Source organism: Artemia sp. Qi Xiang Cuo, chromosome 6 (genome assembly GCF_049724085.1).
Source record: "Artemia sp. Qi Xiang Cuo chromosome 6, ASM4972408v1, whole genome shotgun sequence".
Classification (NCBI taxonomy): domain Eukaryota; kingdom Metazoa; phylum Arthropoda; class Branchiopoda; order Anostraca; family Artemiidae; genus Artemia; species Artemia sp. Qi Xiang Cuo.
In genome coordinates, this window is record NC_142799.1 from 78,973,961 (window position 1) to 78,992,571 (window position 18,611).

At 33.8% G+C, this 18,611-nt stretch overlaps 1 protein-coding gene across 1 annotated transcript in view; it reads right to left on the minus strand.

The window, feature by feature from the left end:
- Positions 1–9,106, minus strand: part of LOC148951634 (2-oxoisovalerate dehydrogenase subunit alpha, mitochondrial-like) — a 55,883-nt gene extending 46,777 nt beyond the window's left edge. The window contains exon 1 of the mRNA XM_089090397.1: positions 8,992–9,106. Within this exon, the coding sequence (XP_088946523.1) occupies positions 8,992–9,066 (75 nt within the window). The 5' untranslated portion in view covers positions 9,067–9,106. The remainder of the gene's footprint in view (positions 1–8,991) is intronic.
- Positions 9,107–18,611: the final 9,505 nt, after the last annotated feature.

An 18,611-nucleotide genomic window follows, 5' to 3' on the forward strand; every position in this document is an offset into this window, starting at 1 on the left:
ATAAGACGAATAATAAGACTAATAATAAGACTAATAATAAGACTAATAATAATAATAGACTAATTATAATAATAATAATAAGACTAATAAGACGAATAATAAGACTAATAATAAGACTAATAATAATACTAGACTAATTATAATAACAATAATAAGACTAATAAGACTAATAATAAGACTAATAATAAGACTAATAATAAGACTAATAATAATAATAGACTAATTATAATAATAATAATAATAAGACTAATAAGACGAATAATAAGACTAATAATAAGACTAATAATAAGACTAATAATAATAATAGACTAATTATAATAATAATAATAAGACTAATAAGACGAATAATAAGACGAATAATAAGACTAATAAGAAGACTAATAATAAGACTAATAAGACGAATAATAAGACTAATAATAAGACTAATAATAAGACTAAGAAGACTAATAATAAGACTAATAATAATAATAGACTAATTATAATAATAATAATAAGACTAATAAGACGAATAATAAGACTAATAATAAGACTAATAATAAGACTAATAATAATAATAGACTAATTATAATAATAATAATAAGACTAATAAGACGAATAATAAGACTAATAATAAGACTAATAATAAGACTAATAATAATAATAGACTAATTATAATAATAATAATAAGACTAATAAGACTAATAATAAGACTAATAATAATAATAGACTAATTATAATAATAATAATAAGACTAATAAGACTAATAATAAGACTAATAATAAGACTAATAATAATAATAGACTAATTATAATAATAATAATAAGACTAATAAGACGAATAATAAGACGAATAATAAGACTAATAATAAGACTAATAATAAGACTAATAATAATAATAGACTAATTATAATAATAATAATAAGACTAATAAGACTAATAATAAGACTAATAATAAGACTAATAATAAGACTAATAATAAGACTAATAATAATGTACTTGTTTTCTTTCCTTCTTTGAAAAAATGAAATGGTCAATAAAAAAGCTTCTCTCCAACCAACATAAGAATAATAAAACAGTAAAATCCTCCTTTAATTCATATTAGCACAGATTCATTAAAATTTCATTTAGAAGTAACTTTAATTAGATCCAAGTTTCATGGTTTATAATTAAAGAACAAAAGTTTTTCTGATGGAAGCAAAGTACACAGATGAAACTTGCAACAAACAAAAATTATTGCTTTGCAGTTTATGGAACCTATTTTTGAAAAACTGTTACAAATAAACTGACTTGTAATGTCTCCCTAAATTTGTAAAAGTCTAAAAAACTAGCACTTTACTGAAGACTGATCTTACTTGTAGTTTGAAAAGAAGCAAAATTGTTAACCAAAATTTTCTGATTGTATGGCCCATGAAAGACTATTAAGAACCTTATAAATTAGCCTTTTATTATAAAGCTTAAAGGAATGAGATCAGACAACTAGGCTACATGCTACCCTTGCCTCAACAACTGGAACAATAGGAGTCAAATGACAATCTTCATTAACAATGGTTCTAGGCGTTGACCCCCCTCCTCTCCGAAAATACTCACCCGGAAAATACCCCCCACCCGGTGGAAAATAATGCTTTCCGAATTTGAGAATTTTGTTTGAGTTTTATTTTTTTATTTCCGTAGGGGGGAGGTATTTTGGTACTTGTGTATTATGCGCCACTCACTCAAGTTTACGCTGTGTAAAATTCGAAAACATACCAGTTTTTACGTTAGTTTCTTTGTTGCTTTAGAAATAAATTTGGGTTATAAATTTACATATTAGGGGGGGGGGGGGTAAAAATAGCGGGTCTGCATGCAAAATGTGATTAGTACAAGTATTCTGCATATTAGATAGATAGATAGAGAAGTGTATTTTAAAGCCAAATATACGGCCATGAACATAGTAAAAAACATAAATTAAAGGCACAAATAACATACTTTGATCAGCGATCATCACATAACACTTAAATGAAATAAAACATTAACCTAATAATACTACTTAATGCTTGGAAAAATGGTCATTGAAAATAAAAACACTTAACACTTGGAAAAAACACTTAAATAAAATATTATATTTACTTTATATTGGGATTACTTTTTTTTGTTAGTTAACACAATTTCCAGATACCTTGCTATTGTTCTGTAATTCTTTAGTGGCCAGACCTAGCAAGAATTTTTTTATGACTTGAAACAGTCCAAATACTTTACCCCCCCCCTTATGTGCACATATATAGCCCAAATTATGTATTTCCCATATATTGTGTCACTTCTCTTTTTGTTGTCTTGCGCTAAGCTGAAAATAACTAACAAAGAAACAGGTTTGTTCTTAAGTTTTACGCGGCGTAAACTTGAGTGAGTGGTGCATAATACACAAGTACCAAAATTCCTTCCCCCTATGGAAATAAAAAAAAAAACTCAAATAAAATTCTCAAATTTGGAAAGCCTTATTTTCCATGGGGTGGGGGTATTTTCAGGAGGGTATTCGCAGGGGGGGGGGGTAAACGCCGGCCACCCTCAACAACATGCACTCAAAAAAAAAGAAGATTGTTGACAGTTTTGTTTTCCCATTATGATAACTTTCAATATCTTTTCTTTTTTTAAATATTAGTGAATCACCCTCTTTCTTTCACCTTCAAATTAAATATCACTGAGCCATGTTGATTCAAATACTAATAAAAAATCTTGCATAGTTTTCAACCTGATCAAATGTAATCACAATAGGTATGAAATAAGAGTTTCCAGAGACTTGAGCAGAAGGATGTAATGACCAAGGAAATGACAACTCTCAGCTAAGGATTAAAGAGAGATCTTAAAAGTTCAGGATTGAGACAGATATATAAAAGCAAAAAAGATTTGCAAAGGGGAGAAATTGTATTGCTTTGCAGGACATTTAATATATTATCAAAGTACAGTATATGACAAAGAATCAAGAGGGCTGCAGAGACTAAAAAATTAAACTCTCAAAAAACATCATGGGGAATTCGGAAGGGGGTTCGGGCCCCACTCCCTAAATTTGTCAGTGGTGGAAGGATGTGGTAAGGAAAGATTTAAGGGAAAGGTAAAGATATAGGTTTTGAATAAATTGGGTTGGATCATGGTGGCAGCAGCAGCTTAAAAACGCGTTTTCAAAAAAACTGTCTAGTGAGGAAAAATTGCCATTTGACACTGAATCAGGAATGGTAACTATTGTTTCAGTTAATCTTAGAAGTAAAAGTTTATTGCAAAAAGAAATTTATGGTGATTCGAAAAAGAGACTGAAACCCCTTGAAAATGGCGTGAAACCGAAGCAAAAAACGCACCATTGGAATCAGCATGGTCGAAAACCTATTGTAGGATAATTACAGTCCCCCACCTTGAACACCAAGGAAAATGACTTTTTTGCATGGGTAGCACTGATCTGTCTCCCTTTTTTTTCTAGAAGGGCTAGGAGGTAGCCAGAGTATCATAGAGAGATGTGTGATAGCTCATTCAAAAGGGAATTAAATTTGTAAGTGCCTTTTTTAAGTGACCGAAAAGATTAAGGGGAAATAGCCCCCTCCCCCCAACAAGTCCTATAAAAATTTTGAGATGACCATTTTGTTTAACATAGTTCAAAGGTCCAATATATATATATATGGTTTTGATGATGATATGGCCCTCCATAGTCCCTGGGGAAAGGCTGTATGTGGAATCGGGCGTATCGATATCGCGGGTATTGGTATTGTGCGTATTGGTATTGCATGTATCATATCGGGAATATCGGTATCCACTGTTTTTTTTTTCAGACATTTTATAGGCTCATTTTTTTAAAGCATGTCTGGGCAAGGTATCATGGTTTCAGCAGCAGCTGCAACATAGTAAAGAGCAAACCACATCCCATAGTAACCAAAAGTTAAAATTTGCGTTTTGAAAAAAACTGCCTGGTGAAAAAAAATCCCCATCTAACACTGACTCAGGAATGTTAACTATTATTTCGGTTTGTCTTAAAAGTAAAAGTTTATTACGAAAAGAAATTTATGGTGATTTCGAAAAAAGCCTCAAATCCCTCAAAAATGGCTTCAGATCAAAGTGAAAAGTGTACCATTAAAATTAAAGTGCTCAAAACCTTGTACAGGCAAGTTACAGTCCCCCTCCCTGAACAACAATGAAAATCACATTTTTGGATTGGTAGCACTTATCTGTCTCCCGTTTTTTTTTTTTTTTTTCAACAGGTCTAGCAGGCTACCAGAACATCATAAAAAGAGATTCTTAATTGCTCGTTCAAAAGCTATTTCTTATATCTACTTGCTTTGAGGTATGAGGAAACATGTTTTGACTTTTAAATAAGTTGTGCTTTCTCTTCTTCAAAATGAACAGGCAGAAATTTATGCACAAAAACTATCTTTTAAATTTTACAATTACTTTTTTTAAATACATTTTTTGTTAGTTTCTGTAAAGTAAAAGTTTATTGCCAAAAAAAATTTATGGCAATTAAACCCCTCAAAAATGGTGTCAGATCAAAATAAAAAGTGTACCATTGGAATCAGCAAGGTCAAAAACCTTGTACAGGGAAATTACAGTCCCCCTCCTTGAAAAAAAAAAGAAAATCAAAAAGGAAAATCACTTTTTTCATCGGTACCACTAAATCTGTCTCCTGTTTTTTTTGTTTTTTTTTTTTAACAGGCCTAGCGTTCTACAAAAGCAATATAGGGAGATGCTTAATCGCTCATTTTAAACCTATTACTCATATCTGCGTGCTTTTTATCAAGTTTACCATTCAAGAGTGCCATATAACACTAGAAATGGCACTTTAGGTACCACTTCTGAATTGGAAGAGTTTGGAAGCATAAAACGGTACCATTGCAATAATTATGGTCCAAAGCCCCTAACTGGAGGTTTATTATACCCCTCATATATACTCTCACTCCAGACCCTCTTAGTAAGTTTCATAAATCGCTTACTTATCTTAAAAGCAAAAGATTATCACAAAAAAAAATTAACTAAACTTTTCAACTGAAAATCTACCAAAAACTAAGCTTGAATGATCAACAGTTTTGAATTGAACCTTTAAATTTCACTCTGCAATGAAATTTGTGTCCTAGTTCTAACAGCAGTAATTGCAGGGAAAGGAAGTTCTTGCCCCCTTAGTTTTTTGCTCCTGCCTAGGTTTCAAAAAGCACATTTTTTGGGGCATTTCATTGGAAAAGATACTTTTTTCATTAAACAAAATGGGAAAACCACCAAAAGTGCACTTTATAGGAATGTGCTATCAAGTCAAATTTATAAAAAGTGATTAGGTATAAATATAAGCTGTTAAATGAGCCCTTAAACAGCTCTTTTCTGTTACAGTAGCCTTCTAGTTTTGGCTAGTCAGTAGGTGATTTACCAAGCCCTGTCTTCATTATGGCTTTTTGAGGGGAAGTTGGCCAAGTAAAAACAGTTTTTTGTTCATTGAAAAACAAACATTCCTGAAAAAACATGTATTGTTTTGTGAAATATGGATGACGAACTTCATGTTTTAGACTGAAAGTTTTTTGTAGCTGTCAAGGTTGTTTTCAGTATTTTCTATAGGTGTCTTATCTCCCCTAGATCAGTGATAATTGAAACTACATTAAAATAAGTTTTCAACTGAAACTTAGGAGTGCCATTAAAACTTAAAACAAACATACAATATTCCATATAAATAAAAAATATCATGGCAACGTAGTTTCTACATTAAATTTTAATCATAAAATGAACAAAGACTAATTTAAAAAAAAAAACAAAGTTTGTCCAAGGAAAGTAAAGAGCAAAGTTGAAAATTAAAACAAACAAAAATTATTACTTCACAGCCTATCTGACATATATTAATAAAACTAGTACAAATAAACCAACTAATTATGTTTCCCTATGCTTTTAGGATTATACAAAACTAGCGCTTTACTGAAAACACAAAAGTCAAGTATAAAAAACAGGATTATTGATTTTAGAGTCAAAAGTGAGTATGCAGCCTGATAACACTAAACGAATCTATAAAGCTCTCCAGTCTTACACCAGTTGTGACATTGGTAACTTTTAGTATGCAATTAAATTATCTTAAAAACATAACACTAAAACTAAATATTTGTTAATAACCACGAAGGAATTGAACAGCATATAGAAATATTGGATTGATTTATCAAGCAGCATTTTGCTCTCACCAGCTATAATACCAACAGTGGGTAATATACAGTCTTAAATTGTAAGAAATATGCTTTAGTATCAATTGAAATGGAGTTCAAATAAGACATAATATGAACTCTGGAAATCCAATTATTTCTCTCTATACAAGAATGAATCTGAAGCTATGATATAAATTCTAAAGCTAGTCTACAGTCCTAATACTATCAAGATGGCCTTACTTTGAACTTGCATACAAACTAATCATGACAGATTGTCCTTTTCAGAACCAAAACAAGAGCCAGTCATTAAACTGAGCCATTGTGCAGAAGTGATACCAAATAAAAAAAAAAAAAAAAAAAAAAGTTAAATCCTAAAATGGATTGTTTCTTTATCTTAAAAGGAATTGATCCTAAAAGGGATTGATATTATTTTGATTCTATAAAAAGTGAACTTAATTGGTTTGCTTTTACTGTACCAAAACTCCTATATTATTTTGTGTTTTCAGTAAAGTGCTAGTTTTGTATAATCCTAAACAGGGGCGTTGTTTGGGGGTGGCAAGGGGGGCAGTTGCCCCCCTCAATAATGTAGAGAAAAAAATTTTATATATCCCATGTCCTTTGACTATCCAGATATAGACCCCTCTTGCCCCCCCCCCCCCCAATAAAATGCTGGAGAATTGCCCCTGATCCTAAAAGCATAGGGAAACATAATTAGTTGGTTTATTTGTACTAGTTTTATTAATATATGTTAGATAGGCCATGAAATAATAATTTTTGTTCATTTTGAGTTTCAACTTTGCTCTTTACTTCCCTCAGAAAAACTTTGTTTTTTTAAATTAATAAGGAGTATGCAAAGCTCTATTGACCTAAGGTGGCTTGGTGCTGCAGCAAGTTGTTACTAGCAGTATATATATTCATAAGGTGCAATTTTTAAGAACAGCAAGACTCCTCAATTGCTGCTAATTCATAAGCATTTGCTGTAAAATATTAAACAAGAAAGTATTTGTGCTATTGTGAAAATTTTTTTTGGGGGGCTATAGTGGGCTGTCTATTCTAAATCAATCTAAAATATGAATGATAATAGAAGGAAACATGATAATCTGATTAAGATAATTATCCAAATATTATAAAGTAAAAATTTCATTGTTTTGTTTAGCTTGATGGCCTGTACACAGGACCACCAGGGGGATGAGACCATCATGGGACATCAGGGGGATGAGAGAGAATTATCACAAATGTAACTTTAACCATAAGAAAGAGCACAAAATAAGCAAATTAAAAATGGCTCTGTTTTTGCTATAGCATGTCTTCTTCTAGAGAGCTGCTACACTGAAAATTTGCCTGTTCTAGTTTGCTCTTCTAATTTTTATATATTCCTTAGGCTATATATGGGGCCATCAGGGAGAGGATGCATTTGCAAATAAATTGATTATTATATTTGGAAAAGAGATACAAAAAGGAATTGAACAATGTCTTGACCTTGTTCCTGTTAGTTATGGAATTGTGTACATTTTGACCATGTCTACAAAAGTAATGTAAAAAAACTAACCTATAAATTTATCTCTTCAAAAGGAATTTTAACCAACTAAACAAAGTTAAATTTCAAAAACAGCTTCGCAGTATTATTAAAAGAAGGATACTAGTTTACAGTTAGGCCAACTTAGAAGGAAACCCTATATAATTTTGAAAAAAAAAACTTAAGGAATTCTAAAATACTTACCCCCTTTCCATTAATTTGTAAACATAGACTATAGCCCAAATTGCATAATGTTGCTTCTTAACTGTTGAATTTATTCAAAGAAAAGGGTGATGTATGGCAAAATACATGTAAATTATATAATTTGGGCTGTAAACTTGACATTAGGGAGAGGGGTTGACAGGAGTAGAGTAAGTAAAAGTGCTTCTATGAATGATATGAGTAGTTGAAGTATTTTTGAAATTGTTTCCAGAATTATATTCTTTCCTTCTGAGTAAGTAAGCTTAACTGTAAACTAGAGATGGCAAAACACTAACGCAAGATTTCTTATTATAGGCATAATATAACTAGGCTATTCTGATAGGAGAATGTTCCAACAAATATACTTATAGAACAGTTAAAAGAGTTTTGGTAAAATTCTACTTTAGCTACTTTTGGCTATCTTGGGAAGGGGTTAGGTTAGGAAAAGGAGACTTTCAGGGATGGGTCTACAGGCTAAAGTATGTCCTTTGAAGTACCTACCTCCACTCCTTCTCCCTCTAGAGGGTCATGAAATTTGCCTACATGACAGGTCTATACCCATTGAAATTTTGACAAAACAACATTTTACCTGAATTTTCAGTTATTAGTTTCTTTTTCTCTGGCTTTAGCTCTGAAAATGCAATTTCAGTTATTTGAGCAGAATTTTAAGACATATAAATAGTTTATTTCCAAAATTTAGGAAATATATTTGCATATCTTTGAAACCTTATAAATTGGGATTGAGCAAAGTTGTGAAGCTGGAAAAAATTTTGTTGTACTTCATTTAAGCAGAAAATCTATTTTGCAAGGTTTCATTTTTATAATTCACATATTTTTAAAGGTCATCAAAGGTCAGGACCCTCTAGAGGGAGAAGGAGCGGAGGTGGGTACTTCAAAATATCTTCCCGGGACATACTTTAGCCTGTAGACCTATCCCTGAAAGTTTCATTTTATTACCTAACCCCTTTCCAAGATAGTCAAAAGTAGCTAAAGTAGAATTTTACCAGAGTTTCTAAGGATAGGAGAGTAAGGATGAAAACACAAAGAGTTACATAGTTAAGGTTTGCAACCTTCATTTTTTATGGGAGGATACAGACTGGGAGTAAAAACGATATTCTAGAAATCAAGTATTGCTTTGAGAAATGATGAAGGGAGGAAATTTAATAAATACCTTAAGGGAGGTGGCAAATGGCACCTCAGAAAACTGAGAAGTTAGACAACTTCTCAAGAGCCTTCTAACAATCATTTTAAGGCCTATTTAATTTTTCTGTTTTAAAATTTTCGCTGTTCTCGTTTAATTAACTCCCATCTAGTTCTAAAATGTCATATGTCTTAGATGGTATATACGCTTAAATTTGTTTGTACCCTGTTTCCCCATTACCTGGGACCGTTAAGCCCTGTTTTCGTTTGGTGTCGAAGGGGAAAACAGGTCAAACATTGCAAAGTAATTTATCGGTCAAAATTATTTGCCTTTGGTTATTTGGCAGGTTTTCTTTCTGATTTGTCGGTAAAATATGAGATATTTATGCTTTTAAGATGCCAAGTTGAAACAAGACTTCAGAGAGGCTTACTAATTAGTCAGCCCTCCAAAGTTAAAAGCGCGTATATACACTTTTCATTATTCTGAGAAAAATGTCTTCAAAGTTTCTCAAGTTTTGCGATACTTTTCCCAACTGTTGCGCAAAATTAGACACAGGATTTAAGTGAAAACAGGATTTCAGTATTTCACCAGCATTCATTCAGTGAACACCTAGCTTGAAAAAGGATATTTTATAGTCTCTGAACAATAAAGAACTGGTTGCTTCAACAAAACGGATGAAAACACAGGTGAAACTTGCTACGCAATTGACTTTTCTTGAATAAGCATACTGTGAGCAAATTGATCTGTGTTCACCTTTGGTGCCAGACTAATTGGTATTGAAATAGACTGATATTAGTGGATTATATAGAATATTTTGGATATATACTATGGAATCTTTGGAGCATTATTTCAACTAAATTTTTCATTAAGGTTCTTAACTTACATAAAGATAAGTTACTTTTACTTTTGTCCTCTCCTTAATAGGAAATGCCTGCATTTAAAGATTTTGATATCGCGTTAGCTAACTTCAAAAAGTTATCTCATTGGCCAGTAAAGATACTAAAAGTGTCCAAGGACAGCAAAGGAAAGCCATCATATTTGGTATTTTGCAATGGGACACATGATGAATACAGACTTGTTGAAGCCAACTTATCAGAATATAATCCAAGCGTTAGCCGAACTTCAACAAAACATACTGCAGGTGTAAAGGCTGCATTTGAGGAATTGAAGAATTCGCCCGATATTTTTAAATCCCTTTCCAAGGCATATAATGTATTAACAATTAAGGAATCTAATACAGGAGAATGTGCTTCGTTGATGGATAAAGTCACTTCTACGGAACTTAACCTGGAAAAAACTAAACGAGAGTTAATGCAAAATATAACTAAGAAGGTTAATGAAAGGTTTTCGGATGCTGATTCTTTCAGCCAGTCATCCCACGACATTATTTGTCAAATATGATGACGCTATTACTCTTGATTATCAACCAAAATTTGAAAAAATGGAACAGTCGCTGAAAACGCTTCGCAACCAAATTATAAATCAAGAAGAGAAAATCATGAAAATTGAGATGAAACTAAATTCATTTGAACAAGAAGTGCTGCTTGATTCGCTAATTAAGCATGGTGTTAATCAGCAGTCCGGAACGGACCTCGAATCAACAATCCTGCAAGCTTTCGTAAACAAAATAAACCTGACTGAAATTAATGTTATCCAGATATCGAATGTTTACAGATTCAAAATATCTCCTTCTTTAACCAATGCTTCTCTCAATGGCAAACCCCTTCCGGTTTTAGTTAAATCTGTGAATAGAGATAAAGTAAAGAAAGTCTTCAAAACAAAAGCCAGGTTAGCTTTCAGTGGGATTTTTCTATCCGAAGCATTGACAAAGAGGCGACGTGAGATAATATATATTGCTACGGACAAATTTGGACATAGAAATGTTTGGACTGATCGTGGACAAATTTTGGCAAGGCCTAACGGTGAAAGTGTCACTAGAAAAATTCATACTCTAGCCGAGAGTGTTTAAAAATAAGTTTTTTTTTTCATATGTTTAGTATTTTGCAGTATTGCAATATTGGTATGATTGTTGTGATTTTATTTATTTATTTATTTTTGCTTTTATTTATAGCCTCTTAGTTATTTTTTTATCTTTTTTATTTTGTGTGTGTTGCGGTGCAGGTTTGATACATAGTCTCCTTAAATTATATGAATTTTTTTAACTCAGGCTTAGGGGATTTTTACTCCCTTGATGGGCGTTTACTTCAGTTACAAAGAAACCCCTTAGATTTTTTGAGTATTATTAATAATTATGTTGGTCAAATTAAAAGAAATTCCCTAAATACTTCCCATTCAATTAATAGTAAGTATGTTTCTGATTTAAAGTGGGCTACTAGACGAAATGATCATTTTTCGGTACTTCAACTCAATACTCAGGGTCTTTGCTCATCGATTGATCAGTTGAGGCCGATAGTTTTTGATGGGCGACCCGATGTTATCGAATTATGTGAGACTTTTCTTAATTCTAGCAATAAAATGCTTTTAAATATACCCAGTTACAAAATGGAGCGACTAAATCACAGAAGGATGGCAAAGGGGGCGGGGGGAATAGTAATGTATATTTATGATATTTTTCCCTATATTGTTCGAAGCGATCTGTCAAGGAATGACGAAGGGGTATTTGAATCCCAGTTTATTGAAATCAATTTAAAAAATAAGGTTTTAATAATTGGTAATATTTATAGATCTCCCAGTGGATCTGTCCCTTCTTTTCTTCAGGTCCTTGATGAGGTCTTGGATTTAATAGGCAGACGTCCATGTGAACTTGTAATAATGGGAGACTTTAACTTAAATCTAATTGACATGGCTTCCTCTACTACAATGGATTTTCTCGCAGATATGCTCACTGCTGGGATTCTACCAACAACCTGTATTCTAACTCGTGTAACTGATACGTCAGCGTCTTTAATTGATAACAATTATTCGTCTCTTAATTTGGTTCGGAAATCTGTTGTAGTGAGTAATATTTCAGACCATTTTCATGTATTTTCCATTTTTATACTTGAAAAAACATTGAATAAGGACATTCCATCATCTGCTTCAGCTTATTTTAGGTTTGGTTTGAATGAATTGACCCACATTAGATCCCATTTAGCTGAGAAGACATGGAATATTTTTGGTGACTATAATGATTTTTGTTCAAAGTTTGACTACTTTTACGAGTCAGTGAAGGGATCTATTTTTGACGTATTTGCTCTGTCCTCCTCTACTTCAAAGTCAAAAAGATCTATTCTTCTTAACCCATGGATGACCCCTGGTCTTCTAAAGAGTTAGAGAAGAAAAAATAATCTCTGGAAAGCTCTCAAGGCAGCAAAGCCATCTTTGAATGCTGCACGTCTTCAGCAATTCAAACTCTACAGGAATATTTTCAATTCCTTATGCCGGAAGGCTAAATGCCTTTATTATTCCAAAATATTCTCGGATTGTGGGAAAGATATTCGAAAAACTTAGCAAGTGATCAATTCCGTCCTCAAACGTTCTTCTCTGGCTTCTTCTATCCCTCCAAGTCTAGTAGTTGGGGATGTGGTTGTTGAGGGTATTCCATCTGTTCAACAAGCATTTACATAATATTTTGCCAATATTGGGAAAACCACTGCTTCTTCAGTCAGGTCTTCACAGTCACAACCAGATTACAAATCTTATCTTGGTCCACCTTGTCTCAAATCGATGGTGTTATATCCGGCTTCTTATGTTAAAGTAGCCAGGATTGTAAATAGCTTGAAGGGTTCTTCGTCGTCTGGGCCTGACTGTATTCCATCTGTGGTAGCTAAGATACTTCTTCTTTCAGTTCTTTCTCCTTTGACGAAGCTTATGATTGTTTCTTTTGAAAATGGGATTTTCACCAGTTGTCTTAAGCGAACTAGAGTAATCATTTTATATAAAGGTGAACGAAAAAGTGATCCATCTAATTCTCGTCCTGTATTTTTGTTCTCGGTTCTTAGGAACATTTTTGAAAAAACCATGCTTTCCCGTCTACTTGCTTTTCTAGAGGCTAAAAGATTTTTTCATGATTTTCAGTTTGGCTTCCGAGCTAAACATTCTCCGGAGCATGCGTGTGTAAGTCTTTGAAATTTTCTCCACACCGCGCTTGACTCTTGTTTGATTCCTGCAGCTATATTCCTAGATGTTTGTAAGGCTTTTGACTCTTTAACTGATGATATTCTGCTTTATAACCTATCACAAAATGGTGTAATAGGGTATGTTCATACTTGGTTTGATTCCTATTTGTCAGGTAGAACTATCTCCATAGATTCCCTTTCCCCCTTTTTGTCTGAAGTTGAGTTTGGTTTTCCTCGAGGTTCTGTTCTTGGACCGTTTCTTGTTATGGTTTTTGTTAATGACCTTGAAGTTGCGGTTATGAATCAAAAACCTACAGTTTGCTGTCGTCTATGTCATCCTGAATCTTTTAATGCTAAAAAAAATCCATCGTTTTCGCAGGATGTGGACACTCTCGTTGCTTTCGCTGATGACAGTACCATTGGTACTGTAGTAAGAACTGAGTTTGAGATGCTTCCCAAATTAGTTGACCTTTTTGAGAGAGTCGTAATCTTTTCCCGTATTTCTCTGGCGTGCCCTGAGTTCACTAATAACCAGCTTTCAAGGGGCTCTCTCAGTAGACATAAGGAACGATATATCCGATTTCTCGGTATTCTTCTCGATGAAAACCTTTCATTCAAGCATCATATTGGACTAATTAATATGAAGATCTCAAGGAGTCTTCGAATTTTGAGGAAGTTAAAACACATTTTTCCTGGATCAGTTTTAAAAATTATGTTCCATTGCTTAGTTCAGTCCTACGTCTCTTATTGCCCTACAATATGGATGTCAACTTTCTCTTCTTTTTTGAAACCACTTTCTAAGTTATATGATAAGGCAAGAAGGCTTATACAGGAAACAAATTGTTCTACAGCTAACCCAACTAGCCTATTACTTGATTTGCAGTCTCTCTACATTCTTTCGTGCACGTCTTTCACTTTTCATCAAATTCATGATGATGTTCCCACATCCCTTCAAACTACTGCTTCTTTCGTCACTGATAGGTCTTCGCATCATCTTCGCAATTCAAGGAATATTAATATTTTATTTACTCCATCGGTGAGGTCTGACTTTAGTCCATTAACTGCTTGTCATATCGTTTGGAATAGCCTACCTGAGTCAGCTCAAGAATGTCACTCGTTAGGTACTTTCAAAAGAATCTTAACAAATTTTTTAATGTCTTGATTTTTCATGTTTAAATATATTTCTGTTAATTTTACTATTATTATTTGGGGGGGGGGTGACACTAGCCTGGGTTGGAAACATTTGTTGTGAGGGGTACTGAGTTTGTCTAATATTTTTTGTGGTTTGGTTTCAAATATATATTTAGAATTTGGTTTAATTTATTGGATTGTCCTACATCTTTTTTTTGTTTGTTTGGGGGGGGGGTCTCATAAATCGCTTTTTGTTTGGGTTTTTTAATTGTTGTTTTTTTCTCTTCTTTGTTTTGTGTGTGTGTGTGTTGCGTCTTTGAATGGTTGAAATGCAATGCATTATATTGAAAATACTTTTTTTTTTTTTTAGTATTTATGCCATTTAGGTTTTTCCCCTTTTTTTCCTGGCCATAAAACCTTACGAGGGGTTCTATATTGATATGTTTTTTGTCGTAAATATATTGGTTGAATAAAATGATTGATTGATTGATCATAGGGTGATCCACGCGGAATAAATTGATTGCTTGTTAGTTCCCTGCTTAGTTTATGATTTTTGGATTTTTTTTTGCTTCTTTATTTTTATGTGGATCATTGTAGCCTATTTTATGTTTTTTTTTATTTATTGATTTTTTTTTTATTTTTGTTTTTTTTTCTTTCTTGTGTTGAGTCTCTTAAAGGTGTGAATGTATGATTTTGAAAATGTTTTAGTTTTTTCAGTATTTGTTTCATTTTTGTTTCTAATCTGTTTTTTTTTTTTCCTGGCCATAGAGCCTTACGGGGGAGTTTATATTGAAGTGTATTTTGTTGAGTTTATTGATTGAATAAATTGATTGATTGATTGATTGAAAGCTTGTTAGGACGGGTTTTAGATAGTGTTCTTTCCGATTACGTAACTAAAATAAATACCAGACTTCGCTAACACTGCTATATGTCATGTATGCGTTTTTACCATTGGCATTTTTCTTGTTCTCGTATGAACCCGTCTCAGGTAAAAACACGTATATTCGTGAATACACGTTTTTACCTTTGAAAAAAAATTTAAAGATTCAGTTATTTTTTCAGAGAGTAAGAGGAAAATCATCTTCGGAATGCAAAAAAATCAGTCAGTAACCAACACTCTTCAGTAGGTCAACAGAATTGATGTCAGGTAACACATGCCCCCCATCTCTTGAGATATGTTTAGATGCGCTCACAATGCCCCCCCCCCCACCTTTCAAATATTTGCAGCTGTAAGCATATGAATTTTAAATTATTATTATACAGAAATATTTCTGTAATAAGAGGGGAGCTATCGTCCGGCAGCTCCCATATTAATTACTCAATACAAAATATTCCCAAGAATGAATGGAGATTATAAATTAATTTCTACGCCCTTCGCCCCTCACCGAACCTGCTTCTAAATTTTAAAAATTTGGTTATAAAAGTATACTTTTACTTCAAACTCACTCCCCTCCCCCCCCTCCCGCCTGCATAAAGATCCATTGATCCTACATCATGGTAGCTGATGCACGATTATACTAGACCGTATATAGCTCTATCAAGTTTGAGGGGAAATAATCTAGTTAAATGTGCCTAAAATAACTTTTGCATATTGAGCATGGGCTTGAGGAGGGGGTAGCCCCAGCATGGACGAAATAACTTATGTTTGTTTTGCTTATATTTTATTATTGATGCTTACTTTCAGCTGATTTTTTTTTTCAAATTTAATTTTCCTCCTTAACCAAAGCTGTAATAAGTAGGCCCTACATATGCAAAATTACATGGTGAGTAGAATGATGTGTCTGAAGGACCCGTGGCAGAAACCACTGCATAACACAGGAGCGCCACAATGTAGAATAAAAAAAGAAGTAAAGAGGCCCAACAAGAGTAAAATATCACCTGAATGAACAAGAGTAAAATATCACATGAATTGTACCTGAAGCCATGTGAAAACGGGGACACCCAATGCAGAAAGGGCGTTGTAAGGCTGCCAGGCTGCTCTTTGATCACTTTTGGCTCTTGAATAGGGCGGTATAGTTTTTGTCTTGCGCTCAAAAAAGCCCTTCCCTAAGCTTTTATGGATGTTGGATCTATATGACGTAGTAGGAAAAAATAAATAATTATAAAAATAGTGCTTTGGAGACCTGTCACTTTCTACTATTCCTTGGCAAACGCATAGAACGTGATGGTTAAGTTCTAAATCTGTCAGAATATGGCTTTCAGTTGTGAGTGTCTTTGGTACGAATAGACACAATAATAATACTAACAATGTATATAACCATGATAATAATAACAACAATAACAATAATAATAATAATATTATTAATAACAATAATAGTAATATATTTATAATCCACAATATAAAAAAACCATGTGACACTGATGGAGTAATTGAAAGATTACTCCAGAGCTATCTCGATAAGATCGTGTTGTTTTATGTTTTGTTTTCGAACTCAAGTCTTGCCTTGGGACCTTTGGTCTTCAGTTCTAAGGACTTGTCACTTCTCTTTGCACGGTATGTGAATCTTATTATTATTATTAGTTCTCGACAGCAGTCGGAAATCTATTTCTTACGTTTCTTAACACACATAAAGCAGAATTTTGTGAAAATTTGCTCGACTATATGAAAAGCTGAAATGGATGACCAAAGAGAGCTCCTTTCAGCCATTTTGACATAAGTGACTGTATTGAAATTCTTATCTGATGCCAGGTAAGGTTGAGGGCCCCAGAGAACAAGGGCCACTGAAGGGCTGTCATGTTGCCCTTCAGTGGATGACCAAAGAGAGCTCCTTTCAGCCATTTTGACATAAGTGACTGTATTGAAATTCTTATCTGATGCCAGGTAAGGTTGAGGGCCCCAGAGAACAAGGGCCACTGAAGGGCTGTCATGTTGCCCTTCAGTGGATGACCAAAGAGAGCTCCTTTCAGCCATTTTGACATAAGTGACTGTATTGAAATTCTTATCTGATGCCAGGTAAGGTTGAGGGCCCCAGAGAACAAGGGCCACTGAAGGGCTGTCATGTTGCCCTTCAGTGGATGACCAAAGAGAGCTCCTTTCAGCCATTTTGACATAAGTGACTGTATTGAAATTCTTATCTGATGCCAGGTAAGGTTGAGGGCCCCAGAGAACAAGGGCCACTGAAGGGCTGTCATGTTGCCCTTCAGTGGATGACCAAAGAGAGCTCCTTTCAGCCATTTTGACATAAGTGACTGTATTGAAATTCTTATCTGATGCCAGGTAAGGTTAAGGGCCCCAGAGAACAAGGGCCACTGAAGGGCTGTCATGTTGCCCTTCAGTGGATGACCAAAGAGAGCTCCTTTCAGCCATTTTGACATAAGTGACTGTATTGAAATTCTTATCTGATGCCAGGTAAGGTTGAGGGCCCCAGAGAACAAGGGCCACTGAAGGGCTGTCATGTTGCCCTTCAGTGGATGACCAAAGAGAGCTCCTTTCAGCCATTTTGACATAAGTGACTGTATTGAAATTCTTATCTGATGCCAGGTAAGGTTGAGGGCCCCAGAGAACAAGGGCCACTGAAGGGCTGTCATGTTGCCCTTCAGTGGATGACCAAAGAGAGCTCCTTTCAGCCATTTTGACATAAGTGACTGTATTGAAATTCTTATCTGATGCCAGGTAAGGTTGAGGGCCCCAGAGAACAAGGGCCACTGAAGGGCTGTCATGTTGCCCTTCGATCACTTTCGGCCCTTGGAGGGGGCACTATAGCGTTTAATTTGTGCTCAGATGAGCCCTCCCTAAGTTACTACGACTCTTTGTTCTATGTGATATGGCTAGGAAACCCATCACTGTTTATTTAGTATAGACTAATAAATAGAACAAGACCATCAAGTTCTAAGTCAGTCAGTATACGACTTTCAGTCGTAAATTTCCTTGGTAAGAGTAAGAAATCTCTATCTAATCCAGTCTTTTTTTTTCTCTCTCAAATTAAGGTCTGTCTACCAACCTTTGGACTTCAGTCCTGAGCAGTTGTCACTTTTCTTTTCAGAGTGAGTTAAATCAATGTGAAACAGTTTTTCTGTAATTACTTTTTCTAAGAGTAAAAAGATTTTTTGGTACTATGTTTGAAAAAAATACCATTCCATAAGTTGGCTGAGGTGGAAGAACATTTAAAATTGATCATCAATTAATTTATTTTTGGTAAATAATGAACATAACAACATCCATAGTTCAATTACTATTTTTGACTGAAAGTTTTTATCAACAAAGCTCTGGACTTATGCAGATGCTTTCCGTTTAACACAAGTTTAATAGGTTTTTATGTAAAGATATTTGCCATTTGTATTTGCCATTTGTATTTTCTGCTTTTGAAAAAGTCCTTCCTATTATTACCACCTTAGTCCAGTTTTGGTCATTAACGAACTTACTGTAATGATACACCATCGTTTTATGGTGTAATCATTAACAAATCAGTTTTATGGTGCAATAGTATCTGCTCCACTTGATTGTCCCATATATAGAGGCAT